The sequence below is a fragment of the Nerophis ophidion genome, linkage group LG01, assembly GCF_033978795.1.
Source record: "Nerophis ophidion isolate RoL-2023_Sa linkage group LG01, RoL_Noph_v1.0, whole genome shotgun sequence".
Taxonomy (NCBI): Eukaryota; Metazoa; Chordata; class Actinopteri; order Syngnathiformes; family Syngnathidae; genus Nerophis; species Nerophis ophidion.
Genome location: NC_084611.1, coordinates 86491494 through 86512244, shown reverse-complemented (window position 1 = coordinate 86512244; position 20751 = coordinate 86491494). Strand labels below are relative to the sequence as shown.

Sequence of the window (20751 nt, the reverse complement as noted above, 5' to 3'; positions counted from 1 at the left end):
CTCCAGTACTCTGGAATGCCCTCCCGGTAACAGTTCGAGATGCTACCTCAGTAGAAGCATTTAAGTCTCACCTTAAAACTCATTTGTATGCTCTAGCCTTTAAATAGACTCCCTTTTTAGACCAGTTGATCTGCCGTTTCTTTTCTTTTTCTTCTATGTCCCACTCTCCTTTGTGGAGGGAGTCCGGTCCGATCCGGTGGCCATGTACTGCTCGCCTGTGTATCGGCTGGGGACATCTCTGCGCTGCTGATCCGCCTCCTCTTGGGATGGTTTCCTGCTGGCTCCGCTGTGAACGGGACTCTCGCTGCTGTGTTGGATCCGCTCTGGACTGGACTCTCGCGACTGTGTTGGATCCATTATGGATTGATCTTTCACAGTATCATGTTCTCATAGTCATCATTGTCACCGACGTCCCACTGGGTGTGAGTTTTCCTTGCCCTTATGTGGGCCTACCGAGGATGTCGTAGTGGTTTGTGCAGCCCTTTGAGACACTAGTGATTTAGGGCTATATAAGTAAACATTGATTGATTGATGATTGAGATTGATGTCGGTTTTTGATACAGTGCTGTCTTAGGGATCGAAGGTCACGGTCATTCAATGTTGGTTTCCGGCCATGCTGCTTACGTGGAGTGATTTCTCCAGATTCTCTGAACCTTTGATGATATTATGGACCGTAGATGTTGAAATCCCTAAATTTCTTGCAAAATTGCACTTTGAGAAACGTTGTTCTTAAACTGTTTGACTATTTGCTCAGTTGTGGACAAAGGGGTGTACCTCGCCCCATCCTTTCTTGTGAAAGACTAAGCATTTTTCGGGAAGCTGCTTTTATCCCCAATCATGGCACCCACCTGTTCCCAATCAGCCTGCACACCTGCGGGATGTTCCAAATAAGTGCTTGATGAGCATTCCTCAACTTTATCAGTATTTATTGCCACCTTTCCCAACTTCTTTGTCACGTGTTGCTGGCATCAAATTATAAAGTTAATGATTATTTGCACACAAAAAAAAAATGTTTATCAGTTTGAACATCAAATATGTTGTCTTTGTAGCATATTCAACTGAATATGGGTTGAAAATGATTTGCAAATCATTGTATTCCGTTTATATTTACATCTAACACCATTTCCCAACTCATATGGAAACTGGGTTTGTAAATTGTTTATGTTTGTAATGCCTCGGCAGCGCCAGTAGAAATGCATGAAAGACAAGAGCAGGGTTAAAGATGTTGATAAAGAAAAAAAAAAAACACATATTTTCATATTCTGTTCACTCTCCTGCCCTCAGGCCGGTGCTTCAGGTGCCTGAGGACTAAACCAGCAGCCTGAGAAGAAGCTTTTAACGCCAGAGCTGTCTCCCATTTTCAACTTCCGCAGATGTGTATGTTTGGAAGAGTATGTTGTGTATTGGTAACTACTCATGCACTATAATTGACTCTGCATATTTATATCATAGCTTGTATATTTATATGTACTCATTAACATTTCAATCTAGCTTGTTCATTTAATATTACTTCAGTTATTTATGCTTGGCGTACATATATCAATATTGCATACATTTATTTGTACGACAATAAACTGAATAAGGTAGACAAATCAACCCCGAAGGGGAAAATTCAGTGGAACCAAAGGCACTCTTATTTCATTATTGTATGTCTTATACATGTTTTATGGTTAGTATGTGTGTACATTTTGACAAATAATTGGTTTATCAGACAGTTCTCGTAAATGAGATTCCAGTGATCCTGTGGTAAACATTTGGATTGTTCGGGATTCGTAAAACCGGTGGAAATCAACTTCTTTAAAACAGAGATTTTAGATGTGACTTTTTATTTTTTTATTTTTTTTATAAACACAACTTTCTTAATATTTACCCTATTTTAAGAATCATTGGAAAGCTCGCTAAACAGAGAAACAGAAACGCGTGACAGGCAATTTGTAACCAATATAATTAGCAATTGTGTAAAACGTAAACATTTCAAATATACATGTATGTTGTATGAATGATTACATAAGCTGTAGAATTGTCTATATATATATATATGTTGTCTGTCTATCTGTGTTGGCCCTGCGATGAGGTGGCGACTTGTCCAGGGTGTACACCGCCTTCCGCCCGATTGTAGCTGAGAAAGGCGCCAGCGCCCCCCGCGACCCAAAAAGGGAATAAGCGGAAGAAAATGGATGGATGGATGGATGGATATATACAATACTTGTCCAGGGTGTACACCACCTTCCGCCCGATTGTAGCTGAGATAGGCTCCAGCACTGCCCATGACCACAAAAGGGACAAGCGGCTAAAAATGGATGGATGGATTATGTGTGTGTATATATATATATATATATATATATATATATATATATATATATATATATATATATATATATATATATATATATATATGTGTGTGAATGTTGTCTGTCTGTGTTGGCCCTGCGATGAGGTGGCGACTTGTCCAGGGTGTACCCCGCCTTCCGCCCGATTGTAGCTGAGATAGGCTCCAGCACTGCCCATGACCACAAAAGGGACAAGCGGCTAAAAATGGATGGATGGATTATGTGTGTGTGTGTGTATATATATATATATATATATATATATATATATATATATATATATATATATATATATATATATATATATATATATATATATATATATATATGTGAATGTTGTCTGTCTGTGTTGGCCCTGCGATGAGGTGGCGACTTGTCCAGGGTGTACCCCGCCTTCCGCCCGATTGTAGCTGAGATAGGCGCTAGCGCCCCCTGCGACCCCAAAAGGGAATAAGCGGTAGAAAATGGATGGATGGATATATACACACGTCTATACATACATATATACATATACATAAATATATATATATTTTTTTAAAACAGCTTCTTTACTGACATCTTGAGGTGAAACATATAGTCACAGGCCACTTCATTAGGCACATAGTCTAATTCGATTGTTCAGGTATTTTAACTTGATGAATTAAGGACTATTATTTACAAATTTACTACACACACACACACACACACACACACACACACACACACACACACACACACACACACACACACACACACACACACACACACACAGGCACACGCACACAAAAACAGTGGGATACATTGTGGTTGTCTACCAACAAGCATTTAAATAAATAAATAAATGGGTTGTACTTGTATAGCGCTTTTCTACCTTCAAGGTACTCAAAGCGCTTTGACACTACTTCCACATTTACCCATTCACACACACATTCACACACTGATGGAGGGAGCTGCCATGCAAGGCGCCAACCAGCACCCATCAGGAGCAAGGGTGAAGTGTCTTGCTCAGGACACAACGGACGTGACGAGGTTGGTACTAGGTGGGATTTGAACCAGGGACCCTCGGGTTGCGCACGGCCACTATTCCACTGCGCCACGCCGCCCCTTTTCCACAACTATTTCTACTTTGGATGCCGTTTTAAATCAATTATTTGGCATGGACAAATATTTTTCTGCGTTTACTTATGCATTATAGTAAGGTTTTTTTTTCCATCCTGTATTGTTTTCCACTTATTTTTGGTGTATTTATTCTATTAAAACATTGATTGATTTTTGTTTTCCTACATAACTATGTTGTTATATTACTATTGCATCAGGGTTTCTGCACCTAAAACCATGTAATTGTCTATATTTGGAAAAAATAATAATAATGTTGAATAGTTTACATTGTCTGTGGCCAAATTAAGGACAAATGTAATCATAATATACAATAATAACCCTTTTAAAATGCAATAAACATATTTTTCATGACTGCATTGTTGTTTGCTAATTGGACAGCAAATAACTGAATATGCTAAATAACTAAACAAACGTAAAAATTCAATGGACTCTCAATCTTTTAGCAAAGAAAAGTGTTCCAGTGGTCTGTTTTGTAGCCTCTTTTGTTGTCAATTGCAATTGTAAGACATTTGTTAGGCCTTCAGACATCCAATTTAATGATTTTCAATGCCATTTTAGGCCTTAATTTTCCACAAAATCCATACAATTACTCTTAATGATTTTTAATGAAATCCCGTAATTTGTGCGGTATAGCTCGGTTGGTAGAGCGGCTGTGCCAGCAACTTCAGGGTTTGAGATTCGATTCCCGCTTTCGCCATCCTAGTCACTGCCGTCGTGTCCTTGGGCAAGACACTTTACCCACCTGCTCCCAGTGCCACTCACACTGGTTTAAATGTAACTTAGCTATTGGGTTTCGCAAAGTAAAGGGCTTTGAATCACTTGAGAAAAGCGCTATATAAATGTAATTCACTTCACTTCATACTATATCAGTGGTTCGCAACCTCGTCTTTTTACATAGCACCACCTCCGAATACACTTGGCTCTCCAAATACCACCATAATGACCAATATCAAAAATACAGTACTATAGTAGGCCTACGCATTCATTAAAAACAAGTACATTTAATATATATATTTTTGGCCAGTGTAACATTACACCCAGTTTGAACATTTAAAAATATTTCTAAATGAAACACTAATCTTTGGCGCACCACTAGATGGAGCCTAGTGGTACCCGTACAACAGTATCTTTGCACTGCTGACCGGTCTCCGCTCGGGGTGGTCTCCTGCTGGTTCCACTATGGATTGGACTCTCACCATCATGTTAGATACACTATGGCCTGGACTCTCGCTATATTATGTTAGATCTACTATGGACTGGACTCTCGCTATATTATGTTAGATCCACTATGGACTGGACTCTCACAACATTATGCTAGATCCACTATGGACTGGACTCTCACTATTATGTTAGATCCACTATGGACTGGACTCTCACATTATTATGTTAGATCCCCTATGGACTGGACTCTCACACTATTATGTTAGATCCACTATGGACTGGACTCTCACCATCATGTTAGATCCACTATGGCCTGGACTCTCGCTATATTATGTTAGATCTACTATGGACTGGACTCTCGCTATATTATGTTAGATCCACTATGGACTGGACTCTCACAACATTATGCTAGATCCACTATGGACTGGACTCTCACTATTATGTAAGATCCACTATGGACTGGACTCTCACATTATTATGTTAGATCCCCTATGGACTGGACTCTCACACTATTATGTTAGATCCCGTATGGACTGGACTCTCACTATTATGTTAGATCCACTATGGACTGGACTCTCACAACATTATGCTAGATCGACTATGGACTGGACTCTCACTATTATGTTAGATCCCCTATGGACTGGACTCTCACTATTATGTTAGATCCACTATGGACTGGACTCTCACAACATTATGCTAGATCCACTATGGACTGGACTCTCACTATTATGTTAGATCCACTATGGACTGGACTCTCACTATTATGTTAGCTCCACTATGGATTGGACTCTCACTATTATGTTAGATCCCCTATGGACTGGACTCTCACTATTATGATAGATCCACTACGGACTCCCCTCTCACTATTATGTAAGATCCACTATGGACTGGACTCTGACTATTATGTTGGATCCACTATGGACTGGACTCTCGCAATATTATGCTAGATCCACTATGGACTGGACTCTCACTATTATGATAGATCCACTACGGACTAGACTCACTATTAGGTCAGATCCACAATGGACTGGACTTTCACAATATTATGTTAGACCCACTCGACGTCCATATCACCAGTCTCCCCTAGAGGGGGTTGGGGGGGTGACCTACATCTGCGGTCCTCTCCAAGGTTTCTCATATTAATCCTCATCGACGTCCCACTGGGTTGTGAGTTTTTCCTTGCCTTTATGTGGCCGCTGCTCTGTGGATAACGTTGTGGCTTGTGCAGCCCTTTGAGACACTTGGGATTTAGGGCTATATAAATAAACATTGATTGATTGATTACTTTATATAATTTAACTATATTCCAAATAAAGTAATGCGTTATATGGGGCGGCATAGCTCGGTTGGTAGAGTGGGCGTGCCAGCAACTTGAGAGTTGCAGGTTCGATTCCCGCTTGTGCCATCCTAGTTACTGCCGTCGTGTCCTTGGGCAAGACACTTTACCCACCTGCTCCCAGTGCCACCCACACTGGTTTAAATGTAACTTAGATATTGGGTGTCACTATGTAAAGCGCTTTGAGTCACTTGAGAAAAGCGCTATATAAATATAATTCACATTACTAGGAGCATATTATTATTATTATAATAAAATGCATTTAAAGAAAAGTGTTTTGTTTACCTTGCAGCCTTTTTGGACGTTGGCCGATGTGACCCCTGACCCCTGATGGATCTGATCCAGGCGACCCAGGACGCCTCGCTGCCTCAACATGTCGAGCCCACGGCCACCTGGAGCGTCCACTCCCACTTCCTGCTGGCCTCCGCCTCCGCCGAGTCGCTCCTCCTCCCGGCCTGGGACTCCGCCGAGTCGCTCCTCAACGCCACCTGCCTCAACTGCACCAAGGCGGGCGCGGCGTCCCTGGCCGGTTTGGCGGGCGTCTTCATCCCGCTCATCTACGGCGTGGTCTGCGCAGTGGGCCTGGTGGGCAACACGCTGGTGATCCACGTGGTGGTCAACTACACCAGGAACGAGTCGGTGACCAACATCTACATCCTCAACTTGGCCATCGCCGATGAGCTCTTCATGCTGGGCCTGCCCTTCCTGGCCGTCCAGAACGCGCTGCTCTCCTGGCCCTTCGGCTCGCTGGTTTGCCGCGTGGTGATGACGGTGGACGCCATCAATCAGTTCACCAGCATCTTCTGCCTCACCGTCATGTCCGTGGACCGCTACCTGGCCGTGGCGCACCCCATCCGCTCCAGCTGGTGGCGCCGCCCGCGGGTGGCCAAGGCGGTCAGCCTGGCCATGTGGGCGGGCTCCTTCGTGGTGGTGCTGCCCGTGGTGGTGTTCGCCGACGTGCTGGAGGACGACGGCAACTGCAGCATCGTGTGGCCCGAGCCGGCCGAGCTGTGGAAGACCTCCTTCATCGTCTACACCTTCACCGTGGGCTTCTTCTGCCCCCTGCTGGTCATCTGCCTGTGCTACCTGCTGATCGTCATAAAGGTACAGTGAAACTTGGGCCTGATCCCGTGAGAATCCTGCGAGCGACTGAAGCATTAAAGGGGAACATTATCACCAGACCTATGCAAGCGTCAATATATACCTTGATGGTGCAGAAAAAAGACCGTCTATTTTTTGAACCGATTTCCGAACTCTAAATGGGTGAATTTTGGCGAATTAAACGCCTTTCTGTTCATCGCGCTGGAGGGGATGACGTCAGAATGTGACGTCGCCGAGGTAACACACCCGCCACTCATCTGTATACTCTAGCCTTTAAATAGACCTCCTTTTTAGACCAGTTGATCTGCCGCTTCTTTTCTTTCTCCTATGTCCCCCCCCTCCCTTGTGGAGGGGGTCCGGTCCGATGACCATGATAAATAAATAAATGATAAATGGGTTGTACTTGTATAGCGCTTTTCTACCTTCAAGGTACTCAAAGCGCTTTGACACTACTTCCACATTGACCCATTCACACACACATTCACACACTGATGGAGGGAGCTGCCATGCAAGGCGCCAACCAGCACCCATCAGGAGCAAGGGTGAAGTGTCTTGCTCAGGACACAACGGACATGACGAGGTTGGTACTAGGTGGGATTTGAACCAGGGACGCTCGGGTTGCGCACGGCCATTCTCCCACTGCGCCACGCCGTCCCGATATAGACCTCCTTTTTAGACCAGTTGATCTACCGCTTTTGTTTCTCCTATGTCCCCCCTCTCCCTTGTGGAGGGGCTCCGGTCCGATGACCATGATAAATAAATAAATAAATGTTGTACTTGTATAGCGCTTTTCTACCTTCAAGGTACTCAAAGCGCTTTGACACTACTTCCACATTTACCCATTCACACACTAATGGAGGGAGCTGCCATGCAAGGCACTAACCAGCACCCATCAGGAGCAAGGGTGAAGCGTCTTGCTCAGGACACAACGGACGTGACGAGGTTGGTACTAGGTGGGATTTGAACCAGGGACCCTCGGGTTGCGCACGGCCACTCTCCCACTGCGCCATGGATGAAGTACTGGCTGTCCAGAGTCGAGACCCAGGATGGACCGCTCGTCGGGACCCAGAATGGACCGCTCGCCTGTGTATCACTTGGGGACATCTCTACGCTGCTGATCCGCCTCCGCTTGAGATGGTTTCCTGTGGACGGGACTCTCAATGCTGTCTTGGATCCGCTTGAACTGAACTCTCGCGGCTGTGTTGGAGCCACTATGGATTGAACTTTCACAGTATCATGTTAGACCCGCTGGACATCCATTGCTTTCGGTCCCCTAGAGGGGGGGGGGTTGCCCACATCTGAGGTCCTCTCCAAGGTTTCTCATAGTCAGCATTGTCACTGGCGTCCCATTGGATGTGAATTCTCCCTGCCCACTGGGTGGGAGTTTTCCTTGCCCTTTTGTGGGTTCTTCCGAGGATGTTGTATTCGCAATGGTTTGTGCAGTCCTTTGAGACATTTGTGATTTGGGGCTATATAAATAAACATTGATTGATTGATTGATTTTCATTTTCAACACATTACAAACACCGGGTCTCAGCTCTGTTATTTTCCGTTTTTTTGACTATTTTTTGGAACCTAGGAGACATCATGCCTCTTCGGTGTGTTGTCGGAGGGTGTAACAACACTAACAGGGAGGGATTCAAGTTGCACCACTGGCCCGAAGATGCCAAAGTGTCTGCCGCCAGACCCCCATTGAATGTACCAAAGTGGCTCCACATTTTACCGGCGATGACAGACATGGCACAGAGATGTATGGATAACCTGCAGATGCATTTGCAACGATAGTCAACGAATTCACAAAGGTGAGTTTTGTTGATGTTGACTGCCAGCTAATCGATGCTAACATGCTACGCTAATCGATGCTAACATGCTATTTACCGGCGGTGCTAAAGCAGACATGGCACAGAGATGTAGGGATAACCTGTAGATCAGGGGTGCCCATTACGTCGATCTCGGAGGGTGTGTCAGTCGATCTCAAGTCAGGCATTAAAAAATAGACATAAAAATGAGCAATCATCAATCATACCAAGACTTCACTTTCGTCAGTTGTTTGTCATTCTCGGCACCCAAGGATCTTGTGAGATGACAGCTGGCTGCTGCGAGCTCATATTTAAGAAAAAAATCACTAACAGGGCGGACGCAGAGAAACACATTTTATTTCTAGAGACTCCGTACCTACTGTCAAAACTCTAAAGACCGACAGCACAGTTCCTGTCTTCACCATAAAAGACCTGTTTCATCCTGCCTGTGCTAACAAAATAAGAGTCTTCTGAAAGCTAGCGTGCACAAGCTAGCAAGCTACGGAGTTTGATGCCAATGTATTTCTCCCCCGCCCTCAGTGACCGCTTTCTCACTTGCTTGCCCACCCGCACACTCACTGACGTCACTCACCTGCTGCCAGACATTAAAGGGCCACACACATATGCTACTCTCATAACAAAGTGTTTAAAAACGAGTATGCAAGTTGGACAAATGAGATGCCAAATCCAACCACTTTCATGTGGTATTGGACAGAAAGGAGGACTTTTTTTTCTCCTCCATTTGAAAATGCGGACGTTATCAGCACCACTGTCTAATTCCGATCAATGCAAGTCATAAGAATCAGGTAATACACCAACTTATATTCTTGTCTTCATGAAAGAAAGGAATCTATGTGTGTTAAACATGCTTGTATTATCATTAAACACCATTAACTTGTTAACAAAAATGTCTCTTTCATAAATAAATAAATATAAATTATAAATAGGAATGAGGTAGATCTCCTCGACTTGGTCAATTGAAAAGTAGCTCGCCTGCAGAAAAAGTGTGAGCGCCCCTCCTGGAGATGCATTTGCAACTATATTACGTTTCCTTCCACCCACATTTAATGCGAAACAAACACTTACCAATCGACGGATTTAAGTTGCTCCAGTGTCAAAAGATGCGAAAGTCCCGATCGTTTGGTCCGCACATTTTAACGGCGATGCTAACGCAGCTATTCGGCCATGCTATGGCTATGAATAGCGTCAATAGCTATTCGCTCAATAGCTTCAGTTTCTTCTTCAATACTTTCCTACTCCAACCATCCGTTTGAATACATGCGTAATCTGTTGAATCGCTTAAGTCGCTGAAATCCGAGTTTGAATCCGAGCTAATGTCGCTATATCTTGCTGTGGTATTCCCATTGTTTGTTTACATTGGCAGCACTGTATGACGTCACAGGGAAATGGCCAGTGTCTTCGCAGAGAGCGAAAATAAGGCACTTTAAAGCTTTATTTAGGGTTATTCCGTGACCGGTAAAATTTTGAAAAAAACTTCAAAAAATACAACAAGCCACTGGGAACTGATTTTTATTGTTTTTAACCCTTTTGAAATTGTGATAATGTTCCCCTTTAAGGAGTCTGGGTTGGGTCGTTTAACCCGGATCTAGCTGCGGTGTGGCTCAAACAACCACCAGGTGGCATCTGTGAGTAGATAATAATGTATCATCTCTTTGTCTTATCAGGTCTTCACGCCGCATTCCTCACTCACGCTTTATGTAATGGATGGATGGATGGATGTAGGGCGATATATATATCGGTTTTGTCATGAAAAAGGGAGGTTTTTTGGGCTGGTGCACTAATTGTAAGTGTATTTTTGGGTTGGTGCAATAATTGTAAGTGTATTTTTGGGTTGGTGCACTAATTGTAAGTGTATTTTTGGGTTGGTGCACTAATTGTAAGTGTATTTTTGGGTTGGTGCACTAATTGTAAGTGTATTTTTGGGTTGGTGCACAATTGTAAGTGTATTTTTGGGTTGGTGCACTAATTGTAAGTGTATTTTTGGGTTGGTGCACTAATTGTAAGTGTATTTTTGGGTTGGTGCACTAATTGTAAGTGTATTTTTGGGTTGGTGCACTAATTGTAAGTGTATTTTTGGGTTGGTGCACTAATTGTAAGTGTATTTTTGGGTTGGTGCACAATTGTAAGTGTATTTTTGGGTTGGTGCACTAATTGTAAGTGTATTTTTGGGTTGGTGCACTAATTGTAGGTGTATTTTTGGGTTGGTGCACTAATTGTAAGTGTATTTTTGGGTTGGTGCACTAATTGTAAGTGTATTTTTGGGTTGGTGCACTAATTGTAAGTGTATTGTTGGGTTGGTGCACAATTGTAAGTGTATTTTTGGGTTGGTGCACTAATTGTAAGTGTATTTTTGGGTTGGTGCACTAATTGTAAGTGTATTTTTGGGTTGGTGCACTAATTGTAAGTGTATTTTTGGGTTGGTGCACAATTGTAAGTGTATTTTTGGGTTGGTGCACTAATTGTAAGTGTATTTTTGGGTTGGTGCACAATTGTAAGTGTATTTTTGGGTTGGTGCACTAATTGTAAGTGTATTTTTGGGTTGGTGCACTAATTGTAAGTGTATTTTTGGGTTGGTGCACTAATTGTAAGTGTATTTTTGGGTTGGTGTACTAATTGTAAGTGTATTTTTGGGTTGGTGCACTAATTGTAAGTGTATTTTTGGGTTGGTGCACTAATTGTAAGTGTATTTTTGGGTTGGTGCACTAATTGTAAGTGTATTTTTGGGTTGGTGCACTAATTGTAAGTGTATTTTTGGGTTGGTGCACTAATTGTAAGTGTATTTTTGGGTTGGTGCACTAATTGTAAGTGTATTTTTGGGTTGGTGCACTAATTGTAAGTGTATTTTTGGGTTGGTGCACTAATTGTAAGTGTATTTTTGGGTTTGTGCACTAATTGTAAGTGTATTTTTGGGTTGGTCCACTAATTGTAAGTGTATTTTTGGGTTGGTGCACTAATTGTAAGTGTATTTTTGGGTTGGTCCACTAATTGTAAGTGTATTTTTGGGTTGGTCCACTAATTGTAAGTGTATTTTTGGGTTGGTGCACTAATTGTAAGTGTATTTTTGGGTTGGTGCACTAATTGTAAGTGTATTTTTGGGTTGGTCCACTAATTGTAAGTGTATTTTTGGGTTGGTGCCCTAATTGTAAGTGTATTTTTGGGTTGGTGCACTAATTGTAAGTGTATTTTTGGGTTGGTGCCCTAATTGTAGGTGTATTTTTGGGTTGTTGCACAATTCTAAGTGTATTTTCGGGTTGGTGCACTAATTGTAAGTGTATTTTTGGGTTGGTGCACAATTGTAAGTGTATTTTTGGGTTGGTGCACTAATTGTAAGTGTATTTTTGGGTTGGTGCACAATTGTAAGTGTATTTTTGGGTTGGTGCACTAATTTTAAGTGTATTTTTGGGTTGGTGCACTAATTGTAAGTGTATTTTTGGGTTGGTGCACTAATTGTAAGTGTATTTTTGGGTTGGTGCACAATTGTAAGTGTATTTTTGGGTTGGTGCACTAATTGTAGGTGTATTTTTGGGTTGGTGCACTAATTGTAAGTGTATTTTTGGGTTGGTGCACAATTGTAAGTGTATTTTTGGGTTGGTGCACTAATTGTAAGTGTATTTTTGGGTTGGTGCACTAATTGTAAGTGTATTTTTGGGTTGGTGCACTAATTGTAAGTGTATTTTTGGGTTGGTGCACTAATAGTAAGTGTATTTTTGGGTTGGTGCACTAATTGTAAGTGTATTTTTGGGTTGGTGCACTAATTGTAAGTGTATTTTTGGGTTTGTGCACTAATTGTAAGTGTATTTTTGGGTTGTGCACTAATTGTAAGTGTGTTTTTGGGTCGGTGCACTAATTGTAAGTGTATTTTTGGGTTGGTGCACTAATTGTAAGTGTATGTTTGGGTTGGTGCACTAATTGTAAGTGTATTTTTGGGTTGCTGCACTAATTGTAAGTGTATTTTTGGGTTGGTGCACAATTATAAGTGTATCTTTGAGTTGGTGCACTAATTGTAAGTGTATTTTTGGGTTGGTGCACAATTGTAGGTGTATTTTTGGGTTGGTGCACTAATTGTAAGTGTATTTTTGGGTTGGTGCACTAATTGTAAGTGTATTTTTGGGTTGGTGCACTAATTGTAAGTGCATTTTTGGGTTGGTGCACTAACTGTAAGTGTATTTTTGGGTTGGTGCACTAACTGTAAGTGTATTTTTGGGTTGGTGCACGAATTGTAAGTGTATTTTTGGGTTGGTGCACTAATTGTAAGTGTATATTTGGTTTGGTGCACTAATTGTAAGTGTATTTTTGGGTTGGTGCACAATTGTAAGTGTATTTTTGGGTTGGTGCACTAATTGTAAGTGTATTTTTGGGTTGGTGCACAATTGTAAGTGTATTTTTGGGTTGGTGCACTAATTGTAAGTGTATTTTTGGGTTTGTGCACTAATTGTAAGTGTATTTTTGGGTTGTGCACTAATTGTAAGTGTATTTTTGGGTCGGTGCACTAATTGTAAGTGTATTTTTGGGTCGGTGCACTAATTGTAAGTGTATTTTTGGGTCGGTGCACTAATTGTAAGTGTATTTTTGGGTCGGTGCACAATTGTAAGTGTATTTTTGGGTTGGTTCACTAATTGTAAGTGTATTTTTGGGTTGGTGCACTAATTGTAAGTGTATTTTTGGGTTGGTGCACTAACTGTAAGTGTATTTTTGGGTTGGTGCACTAACTGTAAGTGTATTTTTGGGTTGTGCACTAATTGTAAGTGTATTTTTGGGTTTGTGCACTAATTGTAAGTGTATTTTTGGGTTTGTGCACTAATTGTAAGTGTATTTTTGGGTCGGTGCACTAATTGTAAGTGTATTTTTGGGTCGGTGCACAATTGTAAGTGTATTTTTGGGTTGGTGCACTAACTGTAAGTGTATTTTTGGGTTGGTGCACTAACTGTAAGTGTATTTTTGGGTTGGTGCACTAATTAAGTGTATTTTTGGGTTGGTGCACTAATTGTAAGTGTATTTTTGGGTTGGTGCACTAATTGTAAGTGTATTTTTGGGTTGGTGCACTAATTGTAAGTGTATTTTTGGGTTGGTGCACTAATTGTAAGTGTATTTTTGGGTTGGTGCACTAATTGTAAGGGGATTTTTTGGGTTGGTGCACTAATTTTAAGTGTATTTTTGGGTTGGTGCACTATTTGTAAGTGTATTTTTGGGTTGGTGCACAATTGTAAGTGTATCTTGTGTTTTTAATGTTGATTTAAAAAAAAAGAAAAAAACATTCAACCAATGTTTATTTATATAGCCCTAAATCACAAATGTCTCAAAGGACTGTACAAACCATTACGACTACGACATCCTCGGAAGAACCCACAAAAGGGCGAGGAAAACTCACACCCAGTGGGCAGGGAGAATTCACATCCAGTGGGACGCCAGTGACAATGCTGACTATGAGAAACCTTGGAGAGGACCTCAGAAGTGGGCAACCCCCCCCTCTAGGGGACCGAAAGCAATGGATGTCGAGCGGGTCTAACATGATACTGTGAAAGTTCAATCCATAGTGGCTCCAACACAGCCGCGAGAGTTCAGTTCAAAGCGGATCCAAGACAGCAGCCAGAGTCCCGTCCACAGGAAAACATTAATAAAAAATTATTCTGCGGCCCGGTACCAATCGAGCCGCGGCCCGGTGGTTGGTGACCAATGATGTAAAGGACGGTAAACAAGTAAAACTTCAAAACATGACATCAAGTACCGATTTCGGCAAGTTTTATTAGTATTTTTTTTTTTTAGGTCTGTCGTCGTTTTCGTTTTCCTACTAAACCTATCTTTGTGATTTTGGGGGGATTTTGGCAAATTTTTGAATCAAATTGTTTTAAGTTTTGAGGGAATGCTTTTTGATTGATTGATTGATTGAAACTTTTATTAGTAGATTGCACAGTACAGTACATATTCCGTACAATTGACCACTAAATGGTAACACGCGAATAAGTTTTTCAAACGTTAATCAATTCAACCACAAAAAGTGTTACCGTACGTTCCTATTTTATTACCAACTTGTGTTGCGAATAAATATGTCCGATAATAGATTTTTTGCCGGTATTCGATATTGTCCAACTCTTGATTACCGATACCGATATTTACAGTCCTGGAATTAACACATTCCATCCATCCATCCATTTCCTACTGCTTATTCCCTTTGGGGTCGCTGGTGCCTATCTCAGCTACAATCGGGCGGAAGGCGGGGTACACCCTGGACAAGCCGCCACCTCATCGCAGGGCTAATTAACACATTGTTATGCCTAATTTTGTAGTGATGCCCCGCTGGATGCATTAAACAAGGTTTTCCAAAATAAGTCAACTCAAGTTTTGGGGAAAAAAATGCGAACATGGCACTGCCATATTTATTATAGAAGTCAAAAAGTGCGTTATTTTTTTTAACATGCCTCAAAACAGCAGCTAGGAATTTGGGACATGCTCTCCCTGAGAGGGCATGAGGAGGTCAAGGTGGGCGGGTAGGGGGGGGATGTATATCGTAGCCTCCCGGACGAGTTAGTGCTGCAAGGGGTTCTGGGTATTTGTGTTACGCCTGTGTGGCATCGTGGCACCGGGTTCGATTCCCTCGAGGATGCGTTCAAAATTGAACATAGCAAAGGTACGTTTTAACAGATTTATTCTACAACAAGGATCTAAGAAACTAAACACTGGAGCTAACAAAAGGAAACCAAAGACGCTAGTATGAGAACTAGGTGGTACAAAATACAAAATAAACTGACCCGTAGGTACAAAAGAGACAACAAAACCTTCAGCATGAGAACTGGAATTAACTATGGCTAGCGTGAAAAGCTTAGCGAGAATATACACACATGAGAGTATTGCGGGCCTAACTCGTTGCGTGAAAAGCAAATCATGAGCCCAGGCTGAACAAACAAAAGAGGACGGCTTATAAAGTGACGGTGATTATCTGTAGCAGGTGTGCGGGGCCGTGAGCAGCAGGTGAGCTGATGAGTAACCATGGTAATGACTAAACAGGAAGTATGAGGGTAGAACGACGGAGTGATAAAAATGCAACAATAAACCATAATATGGGAAGATCGGAGTACGGATCTTAACAATTTGTTCTGTTTATGTTGTGTTACGGTGCGGATGTTCTCCCGAAATCTGTTTGTCACTCTTGTTTGGTGTGGGTTCACAGTGTGGCGGACATTTGTAACGGTGTGAAAGTTGTTTATACGGCCACCCTCAGTGTGAGCTGTATGGCCAGAGGTGGGTAGAGTAGCCAGAAATTGTACTCAAGTAAGAGTACTGTTACTTTAGAGATTTATTACTCAAGTAAAAGTAAGGAGTAGTCACCCAAATATTTACTTGAGTAAAAGTAAAAAGTATGTTGTGAAAAAACTACTCAAGGACTGAGTAACAGATGAGTAACCTGTTTGTTTAATGATTACGGCAACAAGTAATGCACAAAAACATAAAAATAGCAACGAGCAAATTCAGAGCCAGGAATATCTCTTAAGCAACTAAAACAATAATATATATTAAATAATACTACATTAAAAAAAAAAAAATAAGGCACATTGAGCCACAATAGATTGACAGCACCATAGGCTCAGTAGACATTCATTGATTGATTGATTGATTGATTGAAACTTGTATTAGTAGATTGCACAGTACAGTACATATTCTGTACAATTGACCACTAAATGGTAACACCCCGATAAGATTTTTAAAGTGAATCAATTACTTAATAAATGACCAAGTCGAGGTTATCTACCTCATATATACATATACATACACACACATAGCATATACATATATATATACATACATTTACATATACAGTATGAAATTTATATTGTTTTGCCGTTTTTGTTGAGATGTTAAAGGTGTTTTAATGAATATACATGCATGTTTAACATATGGATTCCTATCTTTCATGAAGACAAGAATATAAGTAGGTGTATTACCTGATTCTGATGACTTGCATTGATTGGAATCAGACAGTATAGTGCTGTAACGTCCACGTTTTCAAATGGAGGAGAAAAAAAAAGTTCCTCCTTTCTGTCTAATACCACATGAAAGTCGTTGGTTTTTGGCATCTTATTTGTCCAGCTTCCATATTCGTTTTTGTACACTTTACAAGAAATACATTGGCGGCAAACTCCGTAGTTTGCTGGCTTGTATGCTCTGGCTTTCGGAGACTCTTATTTTGTTAGCGCAGGCGCGTTGGAGCGGCGCTTTTATTGTGAAGACAGGAACTGTACGATCAGTCTTTAGGCTTTTGACGGGAAGTACGGTTGAAATAAAAAGTGTCTTTTTTCCTTTACACTTTTGTTTGATTGATTGAAACTTTTATTAGTAGATTGCACAGTACAGTACATATTCCGAACAATTGACCACTAAATGGTAACACCCCAACACATTTTTCAACTTGTTTAAATCGGGTTTACGTGTGACGGTCACGTGACCGCCTTGCTCTGTTTGATTGGTGCAACGTCACCAGTGACTGCATGTGATTGGTGAAACGCAGGCGTGCGTAGATCCTACTTTGAAAAACCAAAACAAACATTAATAGATCGATAAAAAAAGTAGCGAGTAGCGAGCTGAATGTAGATAAATGGAGCGTAGTAAAAGTAGCATTTCTTCTCTATAAATATACTCAAATAAAAGTAAAAGTATGTTGCATAAAAACTACTCTTAGAAGTACAGTTTTATCCCAAAAGTTACTCAAGTAGATGTAACGGAGTAAATATAGCGCGTTACTACCCACCTCTGTGTATGGCTGTTGACCAAGTATGCGTTGCATTCATTTGTGTGTGTGAAAAGCCGTAGACATCATGTGACCGGGTTGGCAGGCAAAGGCCTTTTTAGGTTTATTAGTGCTCTGAACTTCTTCCTACGTCCGTGTACACAGCGCCGTTTTAAAAAGTCAGACATTTTACTCTTTGAAACATTTTAAAGCATTTATCGGTTGTGACAGTTTGAGAGTAAAGAACGCAAAATGATACTGAAGTTTACAGTCACAGGTGTAAAATTGCCAAGAGGCTGTTCTACTTAAAAAGGTGTCCACCTCTTCTCCCTAAGGTACGGAGCGTGGGGAAACGGGCGCAGGCCAGGTCTTCCCGCAGCAGGTGAGCTGATGAGTAACCATGGTAATGACTAAACAGGAAGTATGAGGGTAGAACGACGGAGTGATAAAAATGCAACAATAAACCATAATATGGGAAGATCGGAGTACGGATCTTAACAATTTGTTCTGTTTATGTTGTGTTACGGTGCGGATGTTCTCCCGAAATCTGTTTGTCATTCTTGTTTGGTGTGGGTTCACAGTGTGGCGCACATTTGTAACGGTGTGAAAGTTGTTTATACGGCCACCCTCAGTGTGAGCTGTATGGCTGTTGACCAAGTATGCTTGCATTCACTTGTGTGTGTGAAAAGCCGTAGACATCATGTGACCGGGTTGGCAGGCAAAGGCCTTTTTAGGTTTATTGGTGCTCTGAACTTCTTCCTACGTCCGTGTACACAGCGCCGTTTTAAAAAGTCATACATTTTACTCTTAGAAACTGATACCGATATTACATTTTAAAGCATTCATCGGTTGTGACAGTTTGAGAGTAAAGAACGCAAAATGATACTGAAGTTTACAGTCACAGGTCTAAAATTGCCAAGAGGCTGTTCTACTTAAAAAGGTGTCCACCTCTTCTCCCTAAGGTACGGAGCGTGGGGAAACGGGCGCAGGCCACGTCTTCCCGCCGCAGGTGAGCTGATGAGTAACCATGGTAATGACTAAACAGGAAGTATGAGGGTAGAACGACGGAGTGATAAAAATGCAACAATAAACCATAATATGGGAAGATCGGAATACGGATCTTAACAATTTGTTCTGTTTATGTTGTGTTACGGTGCGGATGTTCTCCCGAAATCTGTTTGTCATTCTTGTTTGGTGTGGGTTCACAGTGTGGCGCATATTTGTAACAGTGTGAACGTTGTTTATACGGCCACCCTCAGTGTGAGCTGTATGGCTGTTGACCAAGTATGCGTTGCATTCATTTGTGTGTGTGAAAAGCCGTAGACATCATGTGACCGGGTTGGCAGGCAAAGGCCTTTTTAAGGTTTATTGGTGCTCTGAACTTCTTCCTATGTCCGTGTACACAGCGCCGTTTTAAAAAGTCATACATTTTACTCTTAGAAACTGATACCGATATTACATTTTAAAACATTTATCGGTTGTGACAGTTTGAGAGTAAAGAACGCAAAATGATACTGAAGTTTACACTCACAGGTGTAAAATTGCCAAGAGGCTGTTCTACTTAAAAAGGTGTCCACTTTTTCTCCCTAAGGTACGGAGCGTGGGGAAACGGGCGCAGGCCACGTCTTCCCGCCGCAGGAAGTCGGAGCGTAAGATCACCAGGATGGTGGTGGTGGTGGTGGCGGTCTTCGTGCTGTGCTGGCTGCCCTTCTACGCCCTCAACATCGTCAACCTGCTGATGGTCCTGCCCGGCGACCTCCGGTGGCTCTACTTCTTCGTGGTGGCGCTGTCGTACGCCAACAGCTGCGCCAACCCCATTCTCTACGGCTTCCTGTCCGACAACTTCAAGCGGGGCTTCCGCAAGGCCCTGTGCCGCTCCTCGCGACGGGTCAATAGCCACGACCGGGCCGACGACGGACCGCGGCGGCCCACGGAGGAGTGGGGCGGCATCGCCCTCCGGAGGCAGGGGGACGAGCTCGCCGGGGGGCGACGGGAAGAGCAGCAAGGAAGCGCGCAAACGGGCGAAATGTTTCAGTTGCCGAACGGCAACGGCAACGACGCACACGAGGTGAAGAGGGCGCAACCTGACGACTCCGTTCCAGGTTCCGACCCTGAACGCAAGTCGCAAATCGGCACCTTTATGGCGGACAAGTCGGTGCTAGAAATCAGCTACTTGTGACCTGTACTGTATGTGTACTGTAAGTAATATGCAACTGGAAGTATTTGATACTTGTTTGTATTGACACACGTGCTGTTTTACACGCCGTTATTGTTCAATGATTATTACGTATGTTTAGCTTGTGTGCTACTGTTTGCTTAGCTGTTGTGTAGCTGCCGATGTTTACCTTTTGTATAATACTTTCGTAAAGTAGAAGAAATTGTGTGCTTATTAGGAGGACATTGTGATGTTTACTGGCTGGATTGGTTTACATGCATACCTATATATATATATTTTTTTTTTTTGTCGATATCGGATCGATATCTGATACCAACATCGGATTGGGACGCCCCCGATCTTTTAATTACTGTATTGTGTGTGTTGTGTGTACAGTTAAAGTGACTGAGGTGTTTACTGAGCTATATATTTGGTATAGCTTACAACAATATGAGGCGAAAACATTGTACTGTAATCGATATTCGTCAGAAAAGTGAACAAAAAAGAGAAGTGTGATGTTTTTTGTCTCATTTGAACGCGCAGGACTTGTTACGGATGTAGATAGGAGCTGTTAGGATACGCACAGGTTCAAAACACAGCGAAGTGGTTAACTTTTTTTTTTTTTTCCCTTGGCCTCAGTCTGCACCCCCACTCCAGGGCCCAGGCTAAGACCGATTTTTTTTTATTTTTTTTTATTTTATTTTAATCTTCTATTCTTTTCTCCCATATCCCCCCTGTTTACCTGAATGTCATCTTTTTTTGTAAGGGGCGCTGGAAGCCAGCAGACCCGTCAGCGTGTCCTGTTCTGTCTCCCTGTAATGTTTGTCTGATCTTGAATGGGATTGTGCTGAAAATTGTAATTTTCCTGAAGGAACTCTCTTGACGGAATAAATAAAGTACTATCTAATCTAATCTAATCTAACTATGCACCAAATATTGGTGTGTAGATACTGTAAATCATGGTCATCATGTTATGAATCCAAAGTGTCAAACTCAAAATCTGGCCCCCATGACGTCATTTCAAAGTTCCCCAT

At 42.0% G+C, this 20751-nt stretch overlaps 1 protein-coding gene across 1 annotated transcript in view; it reads left to right on the top strand.

The window, feature by feature from the left end:
* Window positions 1–20362, top strand: part of LOC133561165 (somatostatin receptor type 5-like) — a 46116-nt gene extending 25754 nt beyond the window's left edge. Inside the window, exons 2-3 of the mRNA XM_061914440.1 lie at window positions 6215–7026; window positions 19154–20362. Coding sequence (XP_061770424.1) covers window positions 6253–7026; window positions 19154–19741 — 1362 coding nt within the window. The 5' untranslated portion in view covers window positions 6215–6252 and the 3' untranslated portion in view covers window positions 19742–20362. The remainder of the gene's footprint in view (window positions 1–6214; window positions 7027–19153) is intronic.
* Window positions 20363–20751: the final 389 nt, after the last annotated feature.